At 37.0% G+C, this 25,742-nt stretch overlaps 2 protein-coding genes across 2 annotated transcripts; both read right to left on the bottom strand.

The window, feature by feature from the left end:
* Positions 1 to 11,256: 11,256 nt before the first annotated feature.
* On the bottom strand, positions 11,257 to 12,706 carry LOC131430870 (alpha-tocopherol transfer protein-like). Its single transcript, XM_058596111.1, has 3 exons — positions 12,104 to 12,706; positions 11,512 to 11,967; positions 11,257 to 11,432 (listed from the first exon to the last, which is right to left on the bottom strand). Exons 1-3 carry the CDS (start codon positions 12,516 to 12,518, stop codon positions 11,392 to 11,394), a joined length of 912 nt encoding a protein of 303 aa, XP_058452094.1. The 5' UTR covers positions 12,519 to 12,706; the 3' UTR covers positions 11,257 to 11,391.
* A 59-nt stretch (positions 12,707 to 12,765) lies between these two features.
* On the bottom strand, positions 12,766 to 25,425 carry LOC131432370 (clavesin-1-like). Its single transcript, XM_058598602.1, has 3 exons — positions 24,710 to 25,425; positions 24,185 to 24,640; positions 12,766 to 13,254 (listed from the first exon to the last, which is right to left on the bottom strand). Exons 1-3 carry the CDS (start codon positions 25,134 to 25,136, stop codon positions 13,208 to 13,210), a joined length of 930 nt encoding a protein of 309 aa, XP_058454585.1. The 5' UTR covers positions 25,137 to 25,425; the 3' UTR covers positions 12,766 to 13,207.
* Positions 25,426 to 25,742: the final 317 nt, after the last annotated feature.

The following is a 25,742-nucleotide window of genomic DNA, read 5'->3' as shown; positions in this document are numbered from 1 at the left end:
AAATTAACCGCTCGAGTGTCAGATTTGAACCAAAAATTAAAATTAATTGCGAAATGGTTCACAGTCTTAGAAACAATATTAAATTATGAGTCCGCGAGTATAGTTAGCGAACTGTGTTCTTCAGCAAATTTATCAGAAATCAAGATGGCTACAATTTTGTTGAAGACGAAAACTCTCAATCTGCCTTCAGTAAAAAGATATTTTTGCCTTTCTCTATAGAAAGGTATTAGAATTGCTGGAAAAACCGACTTTCGAACGGAGCCTCGGAGACCCATAGTGTTATATACCATTCGACTCAGTTCGACGAGATCGGAAAATGTATGTGTGTATGTGTGTGGGTGTGTATGTGTGTGTGTGCACTTTTAGAAGATATTTGAACGCGCTCAATTTTCTCAGAGATGGCTGAACCGATTTAAACAAACTTGGGCTCGTTTGAAAGCTACTGTCGGGCCATTGATCAAGTTCGAAGATCAAATGGCTGTGATTTTTGGTTCCGGAGATATGATTGTATAAGTGACGTAACCGACAAAAAGCGTTGAATTTGAACGCGCTCAATTTTCTCAGAGATGGCTGAACCGATTTTAACAAACTTGAGCTCGTTTGAAAGGTACTATCGGGCCATTGATCAAGTTCGAAGATCAAATGGCTGTGACTTTTGGTTCCGGAGATATGATTGTATAAGTGACGTAATCGACGAAAAGCGTTGTATTTGAACGCGCTCAATTTTCTCAGAGATGGCTGAATCGATTTTAACAAACTTGGGCTCGTTTGAAAGGTACTATCGGGACATTGATCAAGTTCGAAGATCAAATGGCTGTGACTTTTGGTTCCGGAGATATGATTGTATAAGTGACGTAACCGACAAAAAGCGTTGTATTTGAACGCGCTCAATTTTCTCAGAGATGGCTGAATCGATTTTAACAAACTTGGGCTCGTTTGAAAGCTACTGTCGGGCCATTGATCAAGTTCGAAGATACAATGGTTGTGACTTTTGGTTCCAGATATATGATGGTATAAGTGACGTAACCGACAAAACACGTTGATTTTTACCGCTCTTATATATATAGGGTGATTTTTTAAGAGCTTGAGAACTTTTTTAAACAATAAAACGCATAAAATTTGCAAAATCTCATCGGTTCTTTATTTTAAACGTTAGATTGGTACATGACATTTACTTTTTGAAGATAATTTCATTTAAATGTTGACCGCGGCTGCGTCTTAGGTGGTCCATCCGGAAAGTCCAATTTTGGGCAACTTTTTCGAGCATTTCGGCCGGAATAGCCCGAATTTCTTCGGAAATGTTGTCTTCCAAAGCTGGAATAGTTACTGGCTTATTTCTGTAGACTTTAGACTTGACGTAGCCCCACAAAAAATAGTCTAAAGGCGTCAAATCGCATGATCTTGGTGGCCAACTTACCGGTCCATTTCTTGAGATGAATTGTTCTCCGAAGTTTTCCCTCAAAATGGCCATAGAATCGCGAGCTGTGTGGCATGTAGCGCCATCTTGTTGAAACCACATGTCAACCAAGTTCAGTTCTTCCATTTTTGGCAACAAAAAGTTTGTTAGCATCGAACGATAGCGATCGCCATTCACTGTAACGTTGCGTCCAACAGCATCTTTGAAAAAATACGGTCCAATGATTCCACCAGCGTACAAACCACACCAAACAGTGCATTTTTCGGGATGCATGGGCAGTTCTTGAACGGCTTCTGGTTGCTCTTCACTCCAAATGCGGCAATTTTGCTTATTTACGTAGCCATTCAACCAGAAATGAGCCTCATCGCTGAACAAAATTTGTCGATAAAAAAGCGGATTTTCCGAATGGACCACCTAAGACGCAGCCGCGGTCAACATTTAAATGAAATTATCTTCAAAAAGTAAATGTCATGTACCAATCTAACGTTTAAAATAAAGAACCGATGAGATTTTGCAAATTTTATGCGTTTTATTGTTTAAAAAAGTTCTCAAGCTCTTAAAAAATCACCCTGTATATAAGGGTGCCAAAATTTTAGGATCACCTCTATTTCCGTTAAGCTCTAGTGCTCTAGTTGATGCCAAAACTCTTAAAACTGCATAAAACATCAAAATTTAGTGTCATCTCAAAAAAAATTTTTTTTTTAAAATCAACTTTCTGGGACTTATAAAAAATTTTGTTATTTTTTCTAAGTCCCAAAAAGTCGATTTCAAAAAAAAATTTTTTTTCGAGATGACACTAAATCTCGACGTTTCATGCAATTCTAAGCCTTTTGGCATCAAAAATTTATTTTCGATTTCGAAAATTTCATGTACTCCCCGCTATGGTGATTTTTCAAGATATATGAAAATTCCACTGAGTGGACTAAGAAGGCTTTTTTTTAGATTAGCATCACTGTTCTCATACAAATAGGCAACGCAAATGTCAAGCACTAGTTTGGGAAAATGACTGTGTGACATAAACGCTGAAGCATGCTTTTGTGAACTACTCGAATACTGGTGTCAAAATTAGTATCCAAAATTATTTAATAAAAGTATGAAACATATTTTCATGAGACTGTTATGAAAGAAGAGAAAGGCATTATCACACCACTAGGTGGATTAAGAAGGGTTTTTTCTATTTGTCCTTACACGCGCGCTGGGATATGGCCATTCATTTTCATAAGACAGCGTCAATAACCCCTACAATACCAACAAGTAAAAGTTAATGATAAGGCCGCCAAATAATTGAATGCATGGAATTGTAGTTTTGGACCACTGTGCGCGTGTGAATTTGATAACTGTGCAGATATTTCTTGCGACCGTGTTCAACTAGGACGTTTGCAAATATAGTTTAGACAGCGAGGAGGATCCATTTGGTATTTTATTATTTTTGTTAATGAGTACGGCACGCAGAGAAAAAAATTGTAAATATAACCAAGTTTGGGTTTCTCTCAACGATTTTTTTTGTTAAAATAGTGACAAAAGAAAATCTGGTTTGATGTAGAAAACATTACTGCTTGAAACTACAAAATAAGATAATCAATTTTACAAACTAACCCACTGATTAGTTTGTTTCAATCAACATTTTGATAAAAATAACAAATATTTTTCTTGTGCGTTCCTGTCAATTTCTTGACAAACAATTTCACAGTGAATTCAATTTGAAAATTTTTTTATGAATGAACGAACTTTCGATAAAGTTAAGAATTGTTGCGCTTTAAATTAACAAACTTTCTAGTTGAAATAAATTACCTTAAATATAACTATTTCAACTAACGCTTTTGTTTGTTGAAATCGTACATTTTTGTTCGTTTTCAAGAATAAAATGACTTCTTTCAAACTAATTTAGAATGAAATTTGGATACTACTTTTATTTCGATTTGTATTTGTTATAAAATTTCTGAAAAAAAACAATTACTTTTAATTATGAATTTTTTAAAATATTAAGGTGTTTTGTCGATGAACGATCTAATTATTCACATACCATAATCAAGGTTTTTCGATTTTTATAACATCCAACGGTTAGGTGCTCCATCAGTCAGGTCAAGATAGAGATCCTGCATCGATTTTTGTGTGAAGAAAATGTGTTATGTATTTTATGCAATTTTCAAAAATATTCTTAATTATCAATACATACACATGAATTGTTTACAATCTATGAAATTGTTGAACCCTCTATGAAATGGAAAAAGCAGATCAAATTTTACTTATGAAACGCGTACAAACTTTTTCCTCGGTAGAAAAAAATACCCTGGCTTATTCGCGCGGGAAAAAATGCTCTGGTTCACAAGAAATAAAACTATTGCGGTTCATTTAAACAGTAAAGTTAGTTGTATCTTAACATGTATCTTAGGTAAATTGATCCATTTTTTTCTTGTTTTGAAAATATAGCTGGATTGAACCAACAAGGACATTACTGATAACATTAACTCAACTTTGGTTGACATGTAATAAATAGTTAGTTCATTTCAACAATAAACTCAGCCGGAGCAAATATATTCTTCGTTTGATTATACCAAAATTCTGATTCAAATTGAACAGAGATTATTGTTGATGTTGAAGGGTGAAATTGGTTTGTAACAATCATGATCTAGCTTGAAATGAACAGAAATCAAGTTCAAAGCTCTACTAACTGTTTTGTTATTTTAAACATGCTGAATTTCTCTGCGTGGGTAAGGCCTCCCTATTTCATCTCAGTTCCAATTTCCATCTCATTCCTGCACCTCATAACTTTGAACATTAATCATATCTTTAAACGTACCTGAACAAAACTGTGGAATATTTCAAAACATTTATTCTAGGTTTTGCCACACTTTCCAATTGAAAAAAATAGTTTAAAAACCTTCAACGATCGCTTTTTTCATTTAAAATAAACTCACTATTTGATTTAGGAATCACTTTCGTCTGAAGTTTTACAATGGATGACTTTATAGTTAGTAATGTTCACTTTCCACTTGTTTATTCAACGATTAAAGATTTCTGAGATTACCTGATAAGCAATAAAAGCAATGAAAAATATGAGATGAAAATTTGCACTTGATTCACTGGATTGCGCTTTGTTTTCATCTCATTTCGTATCACAAGGTTGCCAAGTTTTCTCATAATGTTAAAAATAAAAATTTATTTTTTTCTTCTTTAAATTATCATCAACAAGTATTTTTTGGTATCCGGGACATTAGTTTAATTATATCATTGATATTTATATATAAATAAAACTGTTTCGGATTCTAATATTACCAAATAGAACGTGTTAAATACTAATCAAATAACCATTGTGGCAAATATAGTAGTACTGGTTTCTTTCCGCTATACGTCACTATAACACTGTTATGGTATGTATGTGTTTCATCGGCTGTGCACAGAGATGCCAGATATTTCCATAGAAAATATGTATCTGCTCTATCTGTTTTCACTAATAAAATGAATCAAATTCAAATTCAAATCGAATTAAAAATTGGTCTTAAATTTTAATATAAATGTTTATCAGTGTTCATCATCAAACATTTGCACAAAAGACTTCCATTTTAACATGTGATTTGTTCGTTGATTAATAAACTTTTAAAGAAGTACTGCAATCAAATACTAATAGATACTCAGAGAGAAAAGTCTAACGTTTTACTTCTCACTTTTTATGAACCTTTACAAATCTGTATTAAATTTAGAAAATCTGATTAAACGAACGCGAACGCAAAAAAACTATACAATACAGATAAATCTGTACCAATGGCATCTCTGGTTCTGCATTTTATTTTAAGAAGGGCTAATGCCTAAATAGTTATAATCCTTTTAATGTGGAACACATTTTTGTTTTCTATATAGGGGTGCAAACTAGAAACTCAAGAAAAATACACGTAGAAATGTGGTCAGGTTTTGAACAAATACAGCTAAGTCAATTTTGTATCAATTATTAATATCATGTCACCATTTGATTTGAAATATTTCTACGTATTGATTTGAATATTCATAGCCATGAATTTTTAATTGTATATCATTGAAATGTTGATTATTAGCTAGCAGTATTCTATTTTGTCTGCAAAAAATCTCCGGCATACCGGATTTTCCTGCCATAGTCGACGGTTTTGAAGGAGTAAGCGATATATCAAAGGGAAAGCAGCGCTCTGATTGGTCAATTTATGCAAAAGCGAAGCTGCTGGAAGCACGCAAATTTATAAATAGAAGCGAAATTATAGCTAACGTTTCATTCGTCATCTAACACTCGATGTGGATAGACGAATAACCTACTACGACTAATTTCGATTTTGTTTTATTTTTTATTCGCAGTTGTCTACCTACCCAAGCTATGGGTAAAAACCGCCATAGATCCGAGAAGGATCCAAAGGATGCTAAGCGTCTGAAGCCAAGTGATGTACAGGTAAACAACCGTTTGCTGAGTAAAAACCAATATGCTGATCTGCCAGTAGATGTCGAAGAGGAACTGCAGAAGAAGGAAAAAATGCCGCCTTTCTACCTGAAGGGCTTCCCACCAACTCTACGCTCGGATTTCAACACACTGATCAGCAAAGGACTACAGGCAACAATCCGTTTATGTACTGAAGGCTACAAAATAACTGTTCCGGCTTTGAACCACTACAAAGGAGTGGAATGTTATCTGAAGCAGACAAAAGCGGAATACTTCACACACGATATTGCCGCCAACAAACCTATGAAGGTTGTACTTCGAGGACTACCCGACATGATGGAAGCCGAACTAAAGCAGGCACTGTCGGAGGCTGGACTAAAGCCTTTGATGGTGTTCAAAATGAAGCGACATAATACGGATAAAAAGTTTAGAGATCAACTGTACCTGATTCATCTGGAGAAGGGCTCCATCACCATGAGTCAACTGAAAACGATTAAATCGTTATTTCACATAATCATCGAATGGCAAAAGTATAAACCGGTATATCGAGATGTCACACAGTGCACGAACTGTTTGAACTACGGCCATGGAGCGAGGAATTGCCACATGAAAAGTCGGTGCGGGAAATGTGCCGAACCACACAATACCAACGATTGCCTACTAGATGACATCGCTGTAAAATGTGTGAACTGTGATGGCGACCATCCATCTACTAGCAAATCGTGTCCCAAACGTGCTGAGTTCACAAAAATTCGACAACAGGCGTCCCGCAAGCAATCAACGCGCAAGAATGTTCCACAGAAGGATGAAGTTAATTTCCCACGGCTCCCACCGAAGAGGGATATTCCGAATTTGCCGCCACTTCCTCGCAGCAATCCAAAGACTTCAGCCGCTGGATCTCAAAAAGAATCTTCCTCAAGAATCCCTCCTGGATGGGGCAATAATCAACCACAAGCAAAGGATGACTCTGGTGATTTATTCTCTGCTGAACAACTGATCGTCATTTTTGAAACAATGACAACAAAACTACGAAACTGCAGAACGCGGTTAGAGCAAATCAACGCCTTAGGCAAATTCATCATCGAATATGCAATATAATGAGTTGGTTATAGTAAATTGGAATGCTTGCTCACTCAGGAGCAAAACTGCTGAATTGTCCGACTTTCTTCAAGAGAAGAATGCCGATATTGCTATTTTATCTGAAACTCATCTTAAACCTGAAATTTCTATTTTTATTTCCAATTACAGGATTCACAGGCTCGACAGGGCAACTACCAGAGGAGGGGGAGTTGCCATTGCCATTAAACGATCCATTCAGCACAGGCTTCTGTCAGCCTTTAAATTGCAACTCATAGAAGCCATCGGAATTGAGATTACAACGACGATGGGACCCATCATCATCATTGCAGCGTACTGCCCCAAACAAACCAATCTTCGAGATGGTACGTGTGCATCATTGAAGCGAGATCTGGCTATGCTCACTCGACGACAGAACAAATTCATCATTGCTGGGGACCTGAACGCACGGCATGAGCTGTGGGGAAACAGAAGACAGAATCGAAACGGATTCGTACTTGCCGAAGATTACGAAGCTGGACAATACAACATCTTCGCTCCGGATCAACCAACGCGACTTTCCAGATCGGGAGTTCATTCCATTTTGGATATATTCATCAGCAACATCGCTATAGACAGCTCTCCGGTTGTTTTCAACGAGCTCTCTTCCGACCACTTTCCAGTAATATTGACGTTGGGATCTTCACCAGAAACAGTGCCTATTCAACCTCGGAGGAACTATTATCGCACCGATTGGGTCCAATTTCAACATATCGCCGGCCAACTTATTAATATCGATTTGCCACTTGATTCCCCGATGGAAATCGATGCAGCGCTATCTTCCTTCCAGCATTCAATCACAGTCGCTCGTGATAGGACGGTTCCAGTACAACATATGCCGAGTTCCTCTCTTCAAATCGACAATGTCACCAAGAAACTCATCCGACTTCGGAATATCTACCGGAGGCAGTATCAACGAACTGGCATCCTAGATAGGAAGACTACTTATAACAACTTAACTAGGATAATCCAGGAACGGATATCTGAGCTTCGCAACAGGAACTTCCAGCAAAAGCTTCGAGAAATTCTCCCACATTCAAAGCCCTTCTGGTCCTTAACGAAGGTGCTTAAGAAAAAACCGAAGCCTATTCCTCCTCTGATGTCACCCCAGGACGCAGCTGAAGGAATACCTTTAATCACACCAGTAGAGAAGGCAAATGCGCTAGGCCAGCAGTTTGTGTGTTCTCACAATTTAGGACTCAACATTGTTAGTCCATATGAAAGAGCCGTTGCTGATAGCGTAGCTGAGGTTGACCAATCAGACAGCTTAGTTCCTGAGGAAAGTAGAGTCACTGCGAATGAGCTGATGGCTTTTGTGAAAAAATCCAAAAATATGAAGGCCCCCGGTTTCGACAACACATTCAACATTGAGCTGAAACATTTGAGTATTCGCTCATTTGTCTTCTTAGCTAAACTTTTTAACAGGTGCTGGGAGCTTGGTTACTCCCTTCAATGTGGAAGTTAGCTAAAGTTATCCCAGTTTTGAAACCGGGGAAAGATCCTTCCTTTTCCAAGAGCTATCGGCCCATCAGCTTACTCTCTGCCCTATCCAAGCTGTTTGAAAAGTCAATACAAAGGCGAATTCTTGCTTTTGCAGATGAACAGGATATATTTCTGGAAGAACAGTTTGGGTTCCGGAAAGGAAGATCCACCATCCACCAGCTCACAAGGGTTAACAACGTCATCCAGCAAAACAAATCAGTGTCCAAAACGACTGCCATGGCAATATTGGATATTGAAAAGGCATTCGATAATGTGTGGCACGATGGACTGGTGTTTAAACTGCATCGGTATAATTTTCCCATGTATCTTATTAAAATTATCAAAAATTATCTTGCAGATAGAGCCTTCCAGGTTTCTCTGAATAATGCACTTTCAGAAAGATTTACTATTCCTGCTGGTGTACCCCAGGGAAGTATCCTAGGTCCCATTCTATACAACATTTTCACATCAGACATCCCACCTCTTCCAGGTGGTGGTGTTCTGTCACAATTTGCTGATGATACTGCCATTCTTTACAAAGGTCGTGTCATTAATGCTCTGAAAAATAAACTACAGACAGGTCTGGACGCTTTAACAGAATATTTTACAAGCTGGAAAATTGTGATCAATGCAGCAAAAACTCAGGTCATCTTGTTTCCACATTCAAGATCTCCAAAACTTGTTCCATCAGACGAATGCAGAATACGATTCGGTGATGAGGTCATTCAATGGTCCGATGAAGTTATCTATCTAGGACTCACCTTTGACAGACATCTGATATTCAGGTCACATGTTGACAAAATCGTTCAAAAATGCAGCATACTCATTAGGTCTCTGTATCCGCTGATTTGTAGAACATCTAAACTATGCCTGAAGAATCAGATGGCTGTCTATAAACAAATCATCTACCCCGCAATTGAATACGCAGTCCCTGTTTGGCGGGGTTGTGCACGAACACACAAACTTAGGCTTCAACGCATTCAAAGTAAGATCTTAAAGATGATTCTAAATCTACCCCCTTGGACAAGGACTAGTGAAGTACATGAGATGGCCTCACTGGATATACTAGAACAAAAATTCGAACAATACTGCACGAAATTTGAAGAGAGGTGCTCAATCTCTGAAATACAAATAATTCAAAATTTGTACGTATTAGGTTAGGGATAGTTATAAGTAGGTAGACATTTTATAAATAATTAAAATAAATATTATGATTAAACATTAGTATGTAAAACAAGAGTAACTAAAACACCTATTATTAATAACGAATCGTATGAACAACAAAGATGAAAGGCCAAAGGGTCAAAACACTTGTACTGTAAAATGTTGATGTAATACACAAAAATAAGATTAATAAACAGATATTTATGCAAAAAAAAAAAAAAAAAAAAAAAAAAATAGCTAACGTTTCAGTCCTACGCGAAGCATGCTAGAGGTAGGTTGTTGATAGACAGTAAGACAAAATGTGCCATAAAACGATTTGAAGCTTTAATTGATATGCTCTGATCTTGTGTCAGGAAAGATTGGATGAAATCCCATGTTATGTCGTTTCCCCTGAGAAATTGACAACTATCCCAGATGAAATTAGGAGCACAGTAGTGAACATATCAGAAGTGTTTTAGCTGATTTTTTAAATATTATTTTAATTTCCAAGGAATGTAAATCAATTCCTAATGTGGAGCAAGGCAAAGTAAGCAGAAATATGATAAAATCGTAGTGATTTGTGTATCTAAATCAGGTTTTTAAGGTAACGTCCTTACAAACGAGATGAAATTGGAAGCCCTTACCCTAGATATTGACATTACTTCATATTGCGTAAGGCGTTGTTGTTCGATTGATGGTGATCGAGTGATATCTTACCAGTATTACGGCTGTCTAATGAAAAAAAAACAATGAACACAATGAATTAAATGTATGAATTGATAGCGAACCGCCCGACAGCCGGCTGTTTGGAGTTTTACGAGTTTCAGATGAAATTTCGTATCTTAGTAGGAAGCACGTTTTATTACAAAACGCGATAAAATTGCAATGTATTCTCGGTAGCCGGTTACCCAGAGTAATAAACACATGATAATATTTTTCGAAAATTTACTAACAAACAATCCCTTCCTGTGATGCACGTGGGAATGCATCCTCTCTTCCCAAGTAAAGGACTATTCACACATATCCGGTCCGGTTCAGTGCCGGCACGACACCGTGCACGAATACTGATATTATTTCATTCGTTTTCTATGCGCGCATTCACACCTATCCGGCACAGTGCCGTTTCAGTGCAGCTCGCCGTCAGTGTCGCGTCCGTCCGGCAAACTCAAATTCGTCGTAACCGATATTTTCATTTTCACTGAAGTCGGTATGTCATTGCATTGGCTGTGCCGGAACGGAAACAGCACGGAAACGGAACGGAAGGGTACTGATAAAAAAAGAACACTGACGGCACTTTCACTGAACCGTCACGGAACTGAAATGTGTGAATAGTCCCTAAATCTGCATTCGCACGTGGTCGGCGTCGGCATTGATCAGCATGCAGGGATCAATGCATTTTACGCAATGTGAAACAACGTTCTATTCTCAAGCAAGTTGTTTAAAAAAAAACATTTTGTAGACCTAATAACTAAAAGTGTAAAATTGGACTTTAAAACAACTGTGCGCGGGAGCGAAAGCATAGTTTTTCCGATAGAGCTAAAATTTTGCATAATTCCTATGGGATACAAACTTGTTCCACGCCATTTTACCTATTAGTGTAGAATATAGTTAAGCAATCCTAGACAAATGTTATTTCAGCTGAATGGCCCTTTCGGTAAAACTACTGTCTTTCGCATAAAACGATTCGTTCCTGTATTTTTGTTCTTTGCATATGTTTTATTGTCATGGAATAATAAATAAATAATTTGTTGCTTTTAAATCTACTCGTGTGAAACTCTTTACAGTCTAATATAACGCTTCCGAAAAGAATTCGCTGGCATTCATCAAACGGTTACTAGGAATCTGGACAAGCCGTGTACCCGAAAGAATTATATTCTGAAAAGCAAATGATTATGTCATACACAACAGTACATATAACATCGTGATCAACCAATTTGAGTTTCGCGCATCTTACCGGCAAAATATCCTTCGTAAAGCTGCAGAAATTCTGCCATTGACTTCCCATCACAGTCGGGCGCTGCTAGCGTGCCTCCATATTTCGAAGGCAAACATCGTGGATTGATATGCTTTGTCAGTGAGTTCCAGTCCTTACCGTGCATGTAAGTCTTTTGTCGCATTCCCTTGCTCATGAACGGCTTCAATATCGCCCAGAGCACGTTATACAGCATGCTGTTGTAGACGGTGTGCATTCCTTTAATCACGATCGGAGTGCAATTTTCGATCAAGTCGAACAAAAAATGGGAGCTTTTCGGTGTAAAGTGAGATATGTGACTCATTGATAATCCTTCCACGTCGAAAATAACCCGGTAGCCGTTCTTCTGCGCCTCCGGGTTCAGCATCGTGGCTATCCCGCTGAGACGTATTGCGGCGATGAATTCATTCAACGATATTTTGGACGGGTTCCAGCGCCCTGCAAAGAGAAGGAAAACACGTTTCCCAACCTAGAACCGATTTCGCACAGCAAACCTAGCAGTAATTGAGTGATTGTAAAACTCGAATTGCTATTCGAACACAAATGAAATTCATTAGGAAAACAATTTTCTTACGGCCCATTTCCACTACACAGATCACTGCTCCATCGTCGTCACACTCTGGTAGGTAGCGAATCAGTCCTTCCTCGAAAACGTGCCGAATCTGCGCATAGGGTATCGAGTAGTCGCGTTCTTTGAACAGTAAGCGATAGCCATAGTCGATCAAGGCGAACGACTGTTTCGCATCGTTTTCGTAGCACTTTAGGTATACCATCACCGTCCAATTGCTTTGATCAACCACCAAGTTCAAGTTCCGTTTTGATTCAGCGAGTTGACGAAATTCTGCCAGAGCCTTCACCGTATCCTCCGGAAGGTCATTGCGTAGCCTCGTCTGTTTGTCTTCTTCGTAGGCCGCTCGATTGATACATATTCCGAAGCCACCACCAAGATCTACGAAAGGATGATTGTTTTCATTGAACTTGATGGTCATGATGGAAACTAAGTACAAAAACGGTAGCCAAGTAATGCAGGCTTATGAATCGATGGACTTTAAGCAAGTGATACACACGTAAGTGACACGCGCTGAACTTATAGGTGCAACAAACTGCTGATTTTTCATACGATGGCTAAGCGGTTCCAAGCGTAATAAAGAAGAAAAAAAATCTAAATTTTCGTGAATCTCTCTCTCTTTCTCCGCTTGATGACCGATCATTTGTGCTAGGGGGATAACAAAATCGTGTTTAACACCATTGAAACTATTCACAAAATACAGCCACATTACCACCCCAGAATTGTGAGTTTTTTGGCTACCATCACCTGTGTTGTTTTTCGTCTACTTCTCACACACTGGATTGGTATACATACACATACACTTCATCAAACGAAAAATTATAACTAACGACCGCACATTTGATCAAACCTGTAGGCTTTGCCACTAACACCGTTTTTGTGGGCACATTGCTGATGTTTCTTATGATTGGATCTTCTGATACGCGCTTGAAACTGGAAGTCCCTCTTTTCGCTATATTCTACATATATTCTTTGGCGTTTTTCGGATGTGACATACACAAGTTCCCCTGACAATAATTTTTTATTAAACATTTTGATTCCAAAGCCCCCCTTTGCAATACAACGACTCCTGAGTTGTAAAATAAATTTTGTAAGTCATCATTAGGAATATTATTCGCCTTTGCTGTTTTTCCGTTTGAAGCCGTAATTGTGCATTTCTGAAATTGAAATAAATTATCACAAATTAGCTAGTAGAGTATAGCTAGTATATACTGTTTTGATGTTGATATGTGCTGACCTAGGCTACATTTAAGGGGTTACACCACTATAGGCCTTTAGTTCACGCAGCGAATTCTCTTTTATGGTCTCTATGGTCTCAAAACGCGTTCCCCGCAATGGCAATTTGAGTCTGGGGAAGAGGAAAAAGTCACACGGGCCATATCTGGAGAGTACGGTGCTTGGTTGATGATATTGGTTGAGTTTTTGGCCAAACAGCTTTTTTGGCACCAGCCGAGAAGCGACGCGTTTCAAACCCAAAACATCAGTTAAAATGTGTTCGGCTGATCCATAAGAGATACCCAACAACACAGCAATCTCTCTAATCGGTACAGAACGATTTTGCAACATGATTTGCTTCGCCGATTCAATGTTTTCTTCAGTAACAGATGTTGTTGGGCGGCCAGGGATCTCATCATGATCCAAGCTTGTACGACCACCTTTGAAGCGTTTATACCACTCGTTTGCCTGTGTTTTTCCTATATACGATTCACCAAAGGCCTTTTCTAACATTTTCAACGTTTCGGAACACTAAAATCCATTTGCAACACAAAATTTGATGCACGCACGTTGTTCTAAATTTTCATCCATTATAAAAATCGCCACACGAAAATTTTTCAACTTCTTTGTATGGACGCCAAACAGAAACTATTCGTACGATATGCGTCAAAATTTGACAGAATGTGTATAAAAGTGTTGCCAACGTTGAGAGAATAAAAGTTAACCGATTGGACAAGCGCGGGAATTTTAAATGAAAATTCCGGTTCTTTTTTTATCATAAGGTATATTTCTTCATTTCTAATAGGCCTATTTAACAAAAAGTAAGGAAACCGGAAATCTGTTTTAATCCATGATGATATAATACACTAGAACTTTATGAATACTAGTTTGATCAAACCTTTTGGCACTTGAATAAAAACAATAAAATTTTTTTGGGTATCAATTTAAAAGACTTACAAACTGAAATTGTTTGGAACCTGATTTAGAAACAAATTTTACGAATGATGGTTTGACTGGGCTGCCGTTGTGGGCGAGGCCTGGTTTGAAAGTTTTTTTACGGGCAACCTGGTAAGGTACAGGGTTTATTTCCGCCATCCCAATAAAATTTTGGAGGGACTGGGCTCCACTAGGAGATTGATAGTACCTATTAGCTTTCTATGGACAGAACCAGCCTAGATGCCGTGTGGAATCCGGTGGAAAAAAATAAGCCAAGAATAGATCCACTGGGTTCCTGTTTCAATGTCGTAAAAGGCGACAATTGCAGTAGTTTTTAGTTTTTTTAAATTGAATGATAAAGATCAACTATTGCGCAAATCTTTTAATATTACAAGGTTAATAACAGAGATAACATACATCGGTATATTGAACAAGTAGTAAAAAAATACTTGTTTGTTTGATAAATTAATATTTTTTTCACGGTAGGCGGTTGCCTAACCCAATAATAAATTTAATACATAATTAAAATAATAAACAATCAAGACGTGCGTGAAATCTGTTGTTTGGTGATTTAAAATGATTTGATATAATTTTTAGAATATGTCACTATAGTGAATCGACAATTTTGTCTGGATTCTATTCACTCGTTTATTTAGTAGTAGGTCATTCCATTTAGAAAAACGTGATTAATCCACCTAGCAGTGAGATAATACCTTTTTTTTATCAATCCGTATGTGTTTTTTGCATGAATATTCTTCGGTGTTTCGGTTTTCATGACATTATTCTAATGTCCTTCGTTTTAAGTGGCAATTTGATATTTTAATCACTCATTACTCTGTAATCTCGAAACTGCAAATCGGATCGAATCTGAACCTAAAAGTGTAACAATCGATTAAACATTCCATGATATGTCGAAGTAATTTCCACTTTAGAGTTTAGGGTAATTTAAGGTACTTCCAGAGCCGGTATTCAGGAACCAGCATAACCCAAACCGATTCGTATGGCCATATGACGAATAAATTACAACAGTTTTGAGTCCAACTTTGAAGCTTTTCGGGATTGTCATCTTCTATATCGGTTTGAATTTTAAAAATTCATCATCATGTAATTCGAGAACCGGAAGTCATAATTGGATAAAATTAATTAACTTTGTATATAAGTTTATTTTAATTTGAATTTTTGTTTCTGAAATTTGATTAGGCTTTTTTGAGAAAACGATTGAGCTTTGAGAAACGATTTTATACTGGAACCGGAATTCTAAAATCGGTATGGCCGAAGTCAGATAAATTCACCTGAGAAGCTGTATAGTTTACATTTGTTTCAAAATATTTGAAAATCAGTGAAGACATCTTTGAGAAATCATAGCACGAATTAAATTTTTAGGTGCGTTCTGAATCGACAACTGAATACCAGTAAAACTGAAAAAAGTTAATTTTTTATCGACTATCCAAATCTGCTAATCCGATAAACTTGATTAATTTATGAGGAATAGACATTTTTATACCAATCACCCTGTATCCCCGAAATCGGAAGTTGGATCTGACTGAAGAGCAAGATGTTTTATAGAATCTTGAAACTTTTCATTTGAATCTTAGATCATTCTTAGATTTCATTTGAATCTTAGATCGGTTCAGCCATCTACGAGAAGAATGAGGTACACAATTTTGATTTCGTTTCACATATCATCCTGTAGTTCCGGAACCAGAGGTCGGAACCAAACATAATTCAGGAACTTTGTTAGCTCCCACATACGACTTTTTGTATGAATCTGAATTTGTAGAAAAGAAATTTTCCGAGAAAATTGAGTGAAATTATTTGTCACACACGCATTTGCGGATCTCGACGAACTGATTCGAATGGTATATGGATGTTATGTTCTTCCAGCATTTATTGCTGTAAGTAGTTTAAAACAATATTATTAAAAAAAATTCTGCCATCTTCTGGTTTATATATGTCATATTCGAACGATTGTGTTGCCAAAAACGAGCCGTGCTAAAATCGGTCCGTGGCTAAATGTCATGAAAAAGGATGCTGTACACAGTCTTTTTGGTACTTAGAAAAAATTATATGTAACAGTATAAAAATCCGTATTTTCGTTGCTTCCAAGCATTTCTTTGTCATACAGCGCTCAAAACTCCTACTGCTGGAATAGGGAGAAAAGTCGTTTACACAAAAATTTCGATATCTCCGTTAAAAATGGACGGATATTATCAATCTATGGCTTATTGGATAGCTATTACTGTGCGGAATCTAAGTCTGAAAACATATTCTGTTTTCAAGGTCAATTGTGACAGATAATGTCAAAAAACTGAAAATTTTGACATAAAACTCCGTATAACTCAAAAAGTAAACATCCGATCTCAAAACCATTCAATAGCGTTTAGGGTGACGGGGAGACCTTTCATTTGCGACTAGTTTGATAAAAATCGGCCCAGCCATCTCTGAGATCTCGACCTCTTAGTTGACAACACACATACAGACACACACACATACACCCCCTGGCCCTTCCCGAAATCAAAAACAGATATATAATTATCGAGAAGATCTCAGACATGTGTTATAGAAACAATAAGACAGTAAACGTGAAGAAATGTAATACAATAACAGTTCCAGTGAAAAAGTTTAAAGTGTCTCTTGAAAAGCGGACCCACAACCGGACCTGGCTGGCACCGGTACTGATCAATAAACTTCGGGGTTACCAGAAGTTGCACATTGAAGGTTGATCTGCCATTCCCAGGTCTGATCTTCTAGAATTTCTCTGTGCAATATCAGTTGATCCCGATCAGTAACGGATTAGCAACCAGGGGTGGTCGCTCAAGCTCAAGCTCAAGCCATCCCATTATATTTCCCCATTTTGCAAAATGCTTTGTTTACTTAAAATAAGCCAATTAAGTTACTTTGAAATTAATCTATAACTTCCCGAATAAATCTTAACCTGTATCTTTCTGTTCCATTTTCTCGTATTGTTTAGGAAACGATAAATCGACGTTTCGTGTTAATTTTATTAACTATTTCCACCATGGTCAGGCCCGATTTTACAAAATATCGAATAGGCTGTTAAGTAACGTTACCATACAAAACTGGCAATTTTCTCGAACATTTTTTAGCGAAAACGACAAAAAATGGTTTGTTCATAATCCATTTAATACATGTAAACACACTAAATTACAACCACTACTCGAACCATTTGTAGCATTGTTCTGTTATCGTTTTGCAGCAAAATACTGTTCAAAATTATTTGACTGTGCTCATCCAGCAGGTTTATAGACAGAAAAAAAACATGAATGTTAATCTACTTGATATGATTATATTCTAGAGAAGACCGGCCGGGGGAACGGGTATAGCGTGATGGGTAAGTCGATGCCTTTCACGCTGCCCACCTGGGTTCGATTCCCAACCCCGCACATAGGGTCAGAAATCTTTTCTGGCCCGAAGAGGTGAATGACAACAATGTTAAAACCTCTATAATCGAAAAAAAGACCGGCCGCTTTACCCAATTGAGCTATAGCTGTATTTGAGTAAGTTATTTATTGTTCCTCATAATATATTTCACATTTGCGCCATTTTTCAGAATTTATAATGCTCAGTAGTTTATTGAACCGATTTGTAACGAGTGAATTTTTTTTTAATATCCAGCAAATGTGGTAATATCTTAGAAAAACCCTTCCGCAATAGGAAATTTAATGTGATTAGATTCAAATTTATACAACATGGCTTACTTAACATCGATTAAATCCATAAAGTTTGTAAGGTGGGCCAAAATATATAAAGTGGACAAAATATCTGTTACCCTATATGTTTCGTTCTACAGCGGCAGTTGATAAAAACTTTGAATGCAATAACCGTATGAAAACGTTTGTTTGGGAAGAACCAGTTCAGTTTTTGTCCGATTTTTGCATTCAAAGCTTTTTTGTATTCTTGCATTTTTGGGATTTTTGCTCTCAATGATTTTATTCGGTTTTCACATTTAAAAATACTTAGACGAGTTTTCCAAACTAGGTTACACCTATCCGACTTTTGCATTCAGCCGTTCATTTATTATTCATTAATTCATGACACCTAACTGCGCAATATTTTCATGGTGTAGTAATTCTATTTGGAAGTGACATCTGAGAACGGTAGTCAGTAGTTTTGAAACACGATACCAAGGGCAATTCTTTTATAAGAATAGTCTACAAAAAAGGAAATGGCAACATATTCATGATAGTCGTCAGATTTATAATTGCCGAAATGCATTGGTAAATTTTAAACGAAACGTTAGCTTTTAAACTTATAGTTTTTATTCCTCAATCTCTAGACAGCCGATTACCGAGAAAGAAATTTGCAGTTATTTTCATTGAAGGTACATTAGTCCTAAACTGATAATGATAAAATAAAAACCTTGTTTTATCCACCTAATGGTGTTACAATGCCTTTCTCATATTACTTATATGATCAAAAACATCACCTGAATATTTTTTTTTATTATAGAGGTTTTAACTCTAAGGTCATTTACCTCTTCGGGCCAGAAAAACTTTCTGACCCTATGTGCGTGGTTGGGAATCGAACCCAGATGGGCATCTGAAGGTTATGTTAATTGCAACGCTGCGACGATTCCGTTTCGGAATTCATGACTACTATTTCTAAAACATTCGAAAACAGAAATCGTGGATTAGTATAGCCGACACGCACGTTTATGCAATCAACAAACTAGTTATGTAAACATGGATGATCTTCTGTTCAGTTTAGTTCACTTCAGTTTACTATGAGATGTGTTCGAATGCTTCTACTCAAGTGCATTCTGTATACGTATTCTACTCATCTACTGCATACGTCACCAGTGATGGTTTCATTCGTAACACTTCCCGAGAACACTATTTTTCAGGCACAAACATAGGTAAAAATGATCCATGTCAGTAGCTTCCAGAAAAACATTTACTTTTGTATGTGTGCCAATGCATAGTTGACTAATGTTATCTTTCGTAGAAGGCCACGAATTTAATCCAACACTTGATACATTGTCACTAATAAAAACATACATATCGACCTGTTATTGAGGTACCGGAAGTGGAATGTGGATAAAATTTAACTCTGAACTAAGGTCTGTAATTCGACCGGAGACAGGATAAAATTCAATCGCAGACTATAGGGATCTCCGAAATAAATTGAGTGCATAGTTTTGTTACATTCTCACATACACAAACAGACAACGTTGTTTGTTGCGAACTTGACGAACAGAGTCCTTTCGATTCGAGAAATTTTTTTTTCAGTAATTTCTCACACACACACCAATTTTTAATCGTAAACATTTTAAATAAAAATGAGAAATACATGCGTAATCGTTAAAACGAGTCTCAAAACTATTCAATTTAGTGGTTATCGTTAGTTAATAACCTACCCCCCATCCTAGAAAATCAACGTAGACTTTTCTTTGTCACAAAACAATTTTTTTAATCATTTTTCAGTGAAAGGTTACTATCTTCAATCCTTGATAGATTTGTATAGTTTACATTCTGTAATAGGATTAAATAAAATCTGATCCAGTACCATTGTCATAAAGTCTTAGTTATTCAAGATATTCAAGAGGTACAGATATACAATAAATCTCAAACAGCTTCTCTGGACGAACGAGGAGAAAGCAAATGTGATTAAAATCACATATTATGCAAACAACCGTACGTGGGCATACGATTTTTAGACGAGGAACTATAAGATAATGAGTTAACACACAGTTTTAATGTTTTTGTAATATCTTTTATAACCAATAAACTTACAGTTTCCCTTGAAAAAGACCATAACCAGTTATCGAAACGTCGGGTAGTATATAACAGCCGTTCTTATTTAACAGACCGGTAAAGCCAAAACCACAATCATTGCAAATTAAAATCAACAATTTTATTGGTGGAAATAGTTGGTTGGTTCTATTTCAACTTCTGGGCTGTATTTTCAGGCAAATGTTTACTTTCGCAATTCCAATCATTTTGATTTTTCAAATCCGTTTTTGGTTGGAAGAAACCACACTGACAACTACTTCACGTCAGAACAAAAATATGAATATCTTCTCAGACTTCCTCGCGATTTGGTATTTTCATAATTAATTTCTTTTTCTTATTCGTGGTCGGCTATAGATGAGTGATAAATTTTGATCATTTGGTCACCCTACTAACATCGGTCTTTTACCGATTTCTAAAATTCTCTGGACATTTCACTCGTCAGAACGCTCATGGATTGCAGAAGCAATTGCCATTATCTTCATTTCTCCTTGACTGCTTGATTACGATGTGACTAAATAATAATCGGAAAGCATAGAAATTGAAATTTATTCATTTACTGCAATAAACTTAAAGTCCGATGATTTTTTGCAAAGAATAATGAGCTTTTTCAATTTATGTTTATGTTAGTACTTTCTTTTATTTTTTCACTTCGATAGGAAATAGAAGAATGAAAGAAAAAAACAATAGAGTCGCCTGTCTTTGAGTATACTTCTGCTTGGTCATAGAACTACGGAGTATCTCATTTGATAATCACTTTCACAGTACAGATTACAGTCGACGATGTTTTTAGTCAGTCTGTCAAGGTTATTCGAAGTGACAAATTGCAATTCTGCTCTCAAGCATCTTGCATTTGGTTGAATACGCAATTTCAACTGTCTTTTTGATCAATCGAAGGAAACGCGCGGCCGGCTAATTAAACTAGGTAAATTGCTTGAAAAATTAATAAAAATTATGAGACTACGTAGACTTTATGCAAAACTCCCCCTCCCTCCTCGTAGACAAACGTTGACTTTTGTTTTGTCTATGAATTTCTCTGCTACACCAGCGGCGGTCACCAGTAAGCCCAAATACACGAACTCGTCAACCACCTCGATATCGTCACCGTCTATCAATATTCGTGGTGGGAGGCGTAGTGTTTCTTCTCTAGAGCCTCTTCTCTCATGTATTTTGTTTTCGACGGCAATATTGAACAAGATACAAGAAAGTCCATCACCTCGACGTAGCTCTCTCCGAGATTCGAAGGGACTCGAGAGCGTCCCAGATACTCGGACATATATGGCAACGTCGTTTCAGTATTTCAATAGCATACTATTGAAAAAATGGTTAGAATTGAACTATATTTTCATCCACCAATCCCAGCTGGCCAAATTGACGTCATTTTCTTGTTCGGCATAGGAGGCCTTGCGTCAATGCGTTAAAATACCGCATCATTCTGCGTAGTTCGAAGAGGAATCTATAAATATATGCTGCAAATTATTTCTTGATTTCAGTTGATGCTTGACTGTAAATGAAACAAGTATCTCGTCCAGATGATTAGATTGTGTATGCGTTCGCTCGTTGGATTGTCGCTTTTGCTAACTCACTGTACGAGGCTGGGTGTCAATTTGAAAAAATGCAAAAATAACCGCATAACCTTTTTCTGTCATAATTTTGAACGCTTAGAACTTAGTCATTTGTTGACGAATTTATATAATTTTACTACCAATCGATTCAAAAACATTTAACTTAAACTTATACGGTAACGTCATTTAAGTATTTCAATTGCATTGGATTGAATTGACCTATGTTTTCACGAGCCAATGACAGTCTCAGTGAATGATGTCAAACTCTCGTCCGATTTGCGCAGTATGAACTATAGCACAAAAGGGAATATATAAATATATGCAAGAATACATTTCTGCTTTATACCGTTTTCGTTTATTGATCAGAGCAGCCCGGAAGCTGACCCAGAGTCGCCCAAACAACGTTTGATATGTTTGTTTTAGCAACCTGAGGTTCGTCTAGATCGGACTTCAATCGCGTAGTTTCGCTCTGAAAATTTTCTCGGGTCGCACCACGCATCCAGCCGAGTTTGTTTATTTTTTCTTTTTTTCATGAGTTGTTGTTTAGGGCGCGTGCCACGTGTTCGTTTTACTCGGAGTCAGAGTAGCCCGCGTCTAGGTTCAAAAACGAAAACGGTATTAGTTTACCCATGGCTTATCTTGATTCTCCGGTAACTAGCAGGCCAACTTAGAATTATCGGCGATAGATTTTTCGAACCTAATTTGAAGCGCTTGTATCCAAAATTGATCTTTTAAGTAGTTTTGAAATCATCATAATTGACTTTCATTTAAAGGATATTTTCCATAAATTTTCAAATGTAAAAATTTGTGGAAGGCATCAAAATAGAGTAGAATCAATTGTTCTGAAAGAATCTAATTGTCATTTTGATCATTCGCCAAAAATGTAAACACTAAAAGTAGAGCAAGTTTGTAATTTGTGACTTTTCGTGCATCCATCATCATCTTTATTTTTGTATTTATTATGGGTACCTTAGAATTATTTCATTTTTAATGTAATCGTAATCGGCCGAGTCTTGAATACAACCCTCTATTTTTTTTCATAAATGACCATGTGATGAGTATCGAGTTCCTTGAAATCGGGTAGTAAATTTCCCGGGTTTGCAGAAGTTGATGTTCAAATTAACTTATTTTAGCTATACTGTTATACCAGTTTCAATCCTGGAAGTGATCAAAAACTTTAATTTGGAACTCCCTCCGATTTCTCGAAGATTGCTACTCTGATTTTCAGAAATTTCGAATCAAACGAAATGGTTTATAATCCTTCAGGTGACTGTTAATTTTTACCGACTTCGGCTACACCGGTTTCCGAACTCCGGTTCCGAAAGTATCGGCAATAAATATGATCAACTGTTTTCTCAAAGAAGGCAAAGCAGAATTTCATAAACTAAAATTCAAATTAAATCACTCCCCATTGTTAAATTTTAACCGATTCCGACTTCCGATTCTGGAATTAGCATCCTGATGAGTTTTTAAAATTCGGAAATCCGAGCAAAACAATTGCGAAGTTTCGCGAAATCTGCCTCAAAAAACGCGAAGCTAAAGAAATTTTTTTTTGATTCCAAATGTCTTAGAAATACATGAAACCTCGAGGTCTGGTGTAATCGAAAGTTTTCTAAGCGTCAGAGAAAAAAACGGGGAAACACCAGATCTCAACGTTTTATACATTTCTAAGGCCGAACAAGAAAAACGGATGACTGAAAATTCGCGTAAAACAACCGCGTTACTTCGGAAATCTACGTGAAAAAAACACGTAACTTTGGAAATCCACGTAAAAAAATCGCGTCCCTTCAGAAGTCTACTTAAAAAACGCATGAGAAACCGCATAAAACCCGATTAAAAAGACCTCAGTGTATATAAAAATAGTGATCAATATGAAAAAGGCATCGTTACACTACTAGGAGGATTGAAACAGGTTTTCTATATTAATGAAAATAAAGTATAGAATTCGCTCAAACTCTATAAAAAAAAATCCGAGACCCGGAGAGCCGATTATCGTTTGCCAATCGATTCAGTTCGACGAATTGAGACAACTTCCGTGTGTCTGTATGTGTGTTAAAGAACATAAAGGCGTAGATCTTAGAAAATTTTTTTATTTGAACCCTCCGATTTGAACCGAAATTGAATTCGTCTGATAGACTAAGGAGGGCCAGTGTTCATTTAATTCAAAATAATTCGAAACATTTTGCACCTATACATTCCGATTCTTTTTATCCACATTTTTTAGGGTATTAAATTTTAGAAAACTGAAAACTTTTCAAAAATGGTAAAGAAACCAGAAATTTTAATAAATTATAATCAAACTGCATGCTATTATATATCATTCAAATTTAGTTGTAAACTAACAACTCAGATGAACATTCATTCCAAAAACCAGACAAATATAAAACTAGATAAACGTATGAATTGATGATCCGTAGAATATAGTATGAGTATTGAAAATATTAGTAGCATTACAATTATTAGATGTAGTTCTCATAATGTTGAAATATGAATAAGATTTTCGGCAAATGTCAAAAATAAAGAAAATTATGAAGTTCTTGGATTAACCGATATTCGTTAGTTATGAACAAAAATCTCAGTGAAGAAGTGAATAACAAATAAAAACTAAAAACGATACATACTTAGCATCCACTCATCGTAGTGAAGCAGAAGATCTCCGAGAAGACGTCCGTCGTATGGAGGTGCCTTCGAGGTTCCGCCATATTTCGGTGGTAAGACCTTGGGACTTATGAACTTAGCCAGGGAGGCCATATTACGACCGTGAAAAATTTGCTTTTCACGCATGCTCTTCGACATCAAAGGCTTCATGATCGAAACCACCATATTGTACACCATTCCATTGTTGACCGTATGTACTTGCAGCAACCTGATACAAGAGCATCTGTCCATCAAATCCAACATAATGGCCGTTGTTTGAGGGGTAAACTGCACTATTTGCTTCATTGAGAGTCCGTCCATGTCGAATATCAGCTTATAACCGTGGAGCTGAGCTTCCACACTATTCAGGAAAATCGAAATCACAGCGTTGACTGCAGTGTTGAGTTGTACTACGGATACTTTAGCTGGATTCCATTTTTCTGAACAAAATAAAAAACTGTTGAACTTCGAACTACTTATATATTTTAAAGGCAAAATTTATCACACACTTCCTGACTCAACCACAATAATCACGGCTCCATCTTCATCTCGTTCAGGCACTACCCACACCAATCCTTCTTCGAAGACATGCCTAATTGAAGCCACACTCCCGAAATACTCCCTGTTTTTGGACTTTTGGGTGCCTGTTGCCTGAAGTATATTATAAGTCTCCTGAGGATCATATGAACCGGACCGCAGATACGTATTTATGTACCAATCGCTCTCGTAAGGTATGTTGAATCTTCCGTCAGCCACAACTAATCGTCGGAGCTCCGCCATAGCTTTTGGAACATTCTCAGGAGTTTCGTTAATCGCTCGACGCGCCTTCGATTCGAAATCTTCCCCGTGTTTGCATCGGTCCTCGAAAAAGGTTATTTGGAACCCATTTCCAAGATCAATATACGGATGTTTACTTTCACTATACTTAAGAGCCATTTTTATATTTGTTTCTTTTCACGATAGTTTTCTACGATACAGTACAAATAACACACTCGCGCTCGAGATGATCCTTCCAAGACGATGTCCGATGATCAACTGAAACTTGTGATGAGTTCAAAGAGTTTGTGACCAGAAATAGATTTGGTTTGGAAGGCTTTTTTGTCAACTCATCAAATTCAATTTAGGGGTCGTTTGTAACAGGCTAAATTAATTAACTCGGAAAAATATATATCCGTTAGATTCTATTGAACAAAGTTTGCACCTCGATGGTTTGCATGCAATGAAAAAGTAATCCTTGTTGAACCACCGCGCACATTATTGCAACCGATGTTGCCAGGTGAATCATTCCCATTTGCGTATAAACGTACTGTTTGATCGGTTGTTGATCCGCGAGTGGGCCATCGTGTACCGAATGACGTTTATCTAATTATTTCGCGTTCGCTAGCACATTTGAACGCTAGCTGAATGGTACTCATTGGGGTAAGCAATTTCAAGGTTGTTTTTTTGTATTGCTCTATCCCGAGTACGCCAAGACGGCGAATGAATTTAGCATTTTTGTTCAAATCCAAACACCATAAGAAATAGAGATTCGCCTTCAATAAG

This window comes from Malaya genurostris, chromosome 2 (assembly GCF_030247185.1).
Source record: "Malaya genurostris strain Urasoe2022 chromosome 2, Malgen_1.1, whole genome shotgun sequence".
In the NCBI taxonomy this organism is placed as follows: Eukaryota; Metazoa; Arthropoda; class Insecta; order Diptera; family Culicidae; genus Malaya; species Malaya genurostris.
This window is presented reverse-complemented; position numbering and strand designations above follow the sequence as displayed.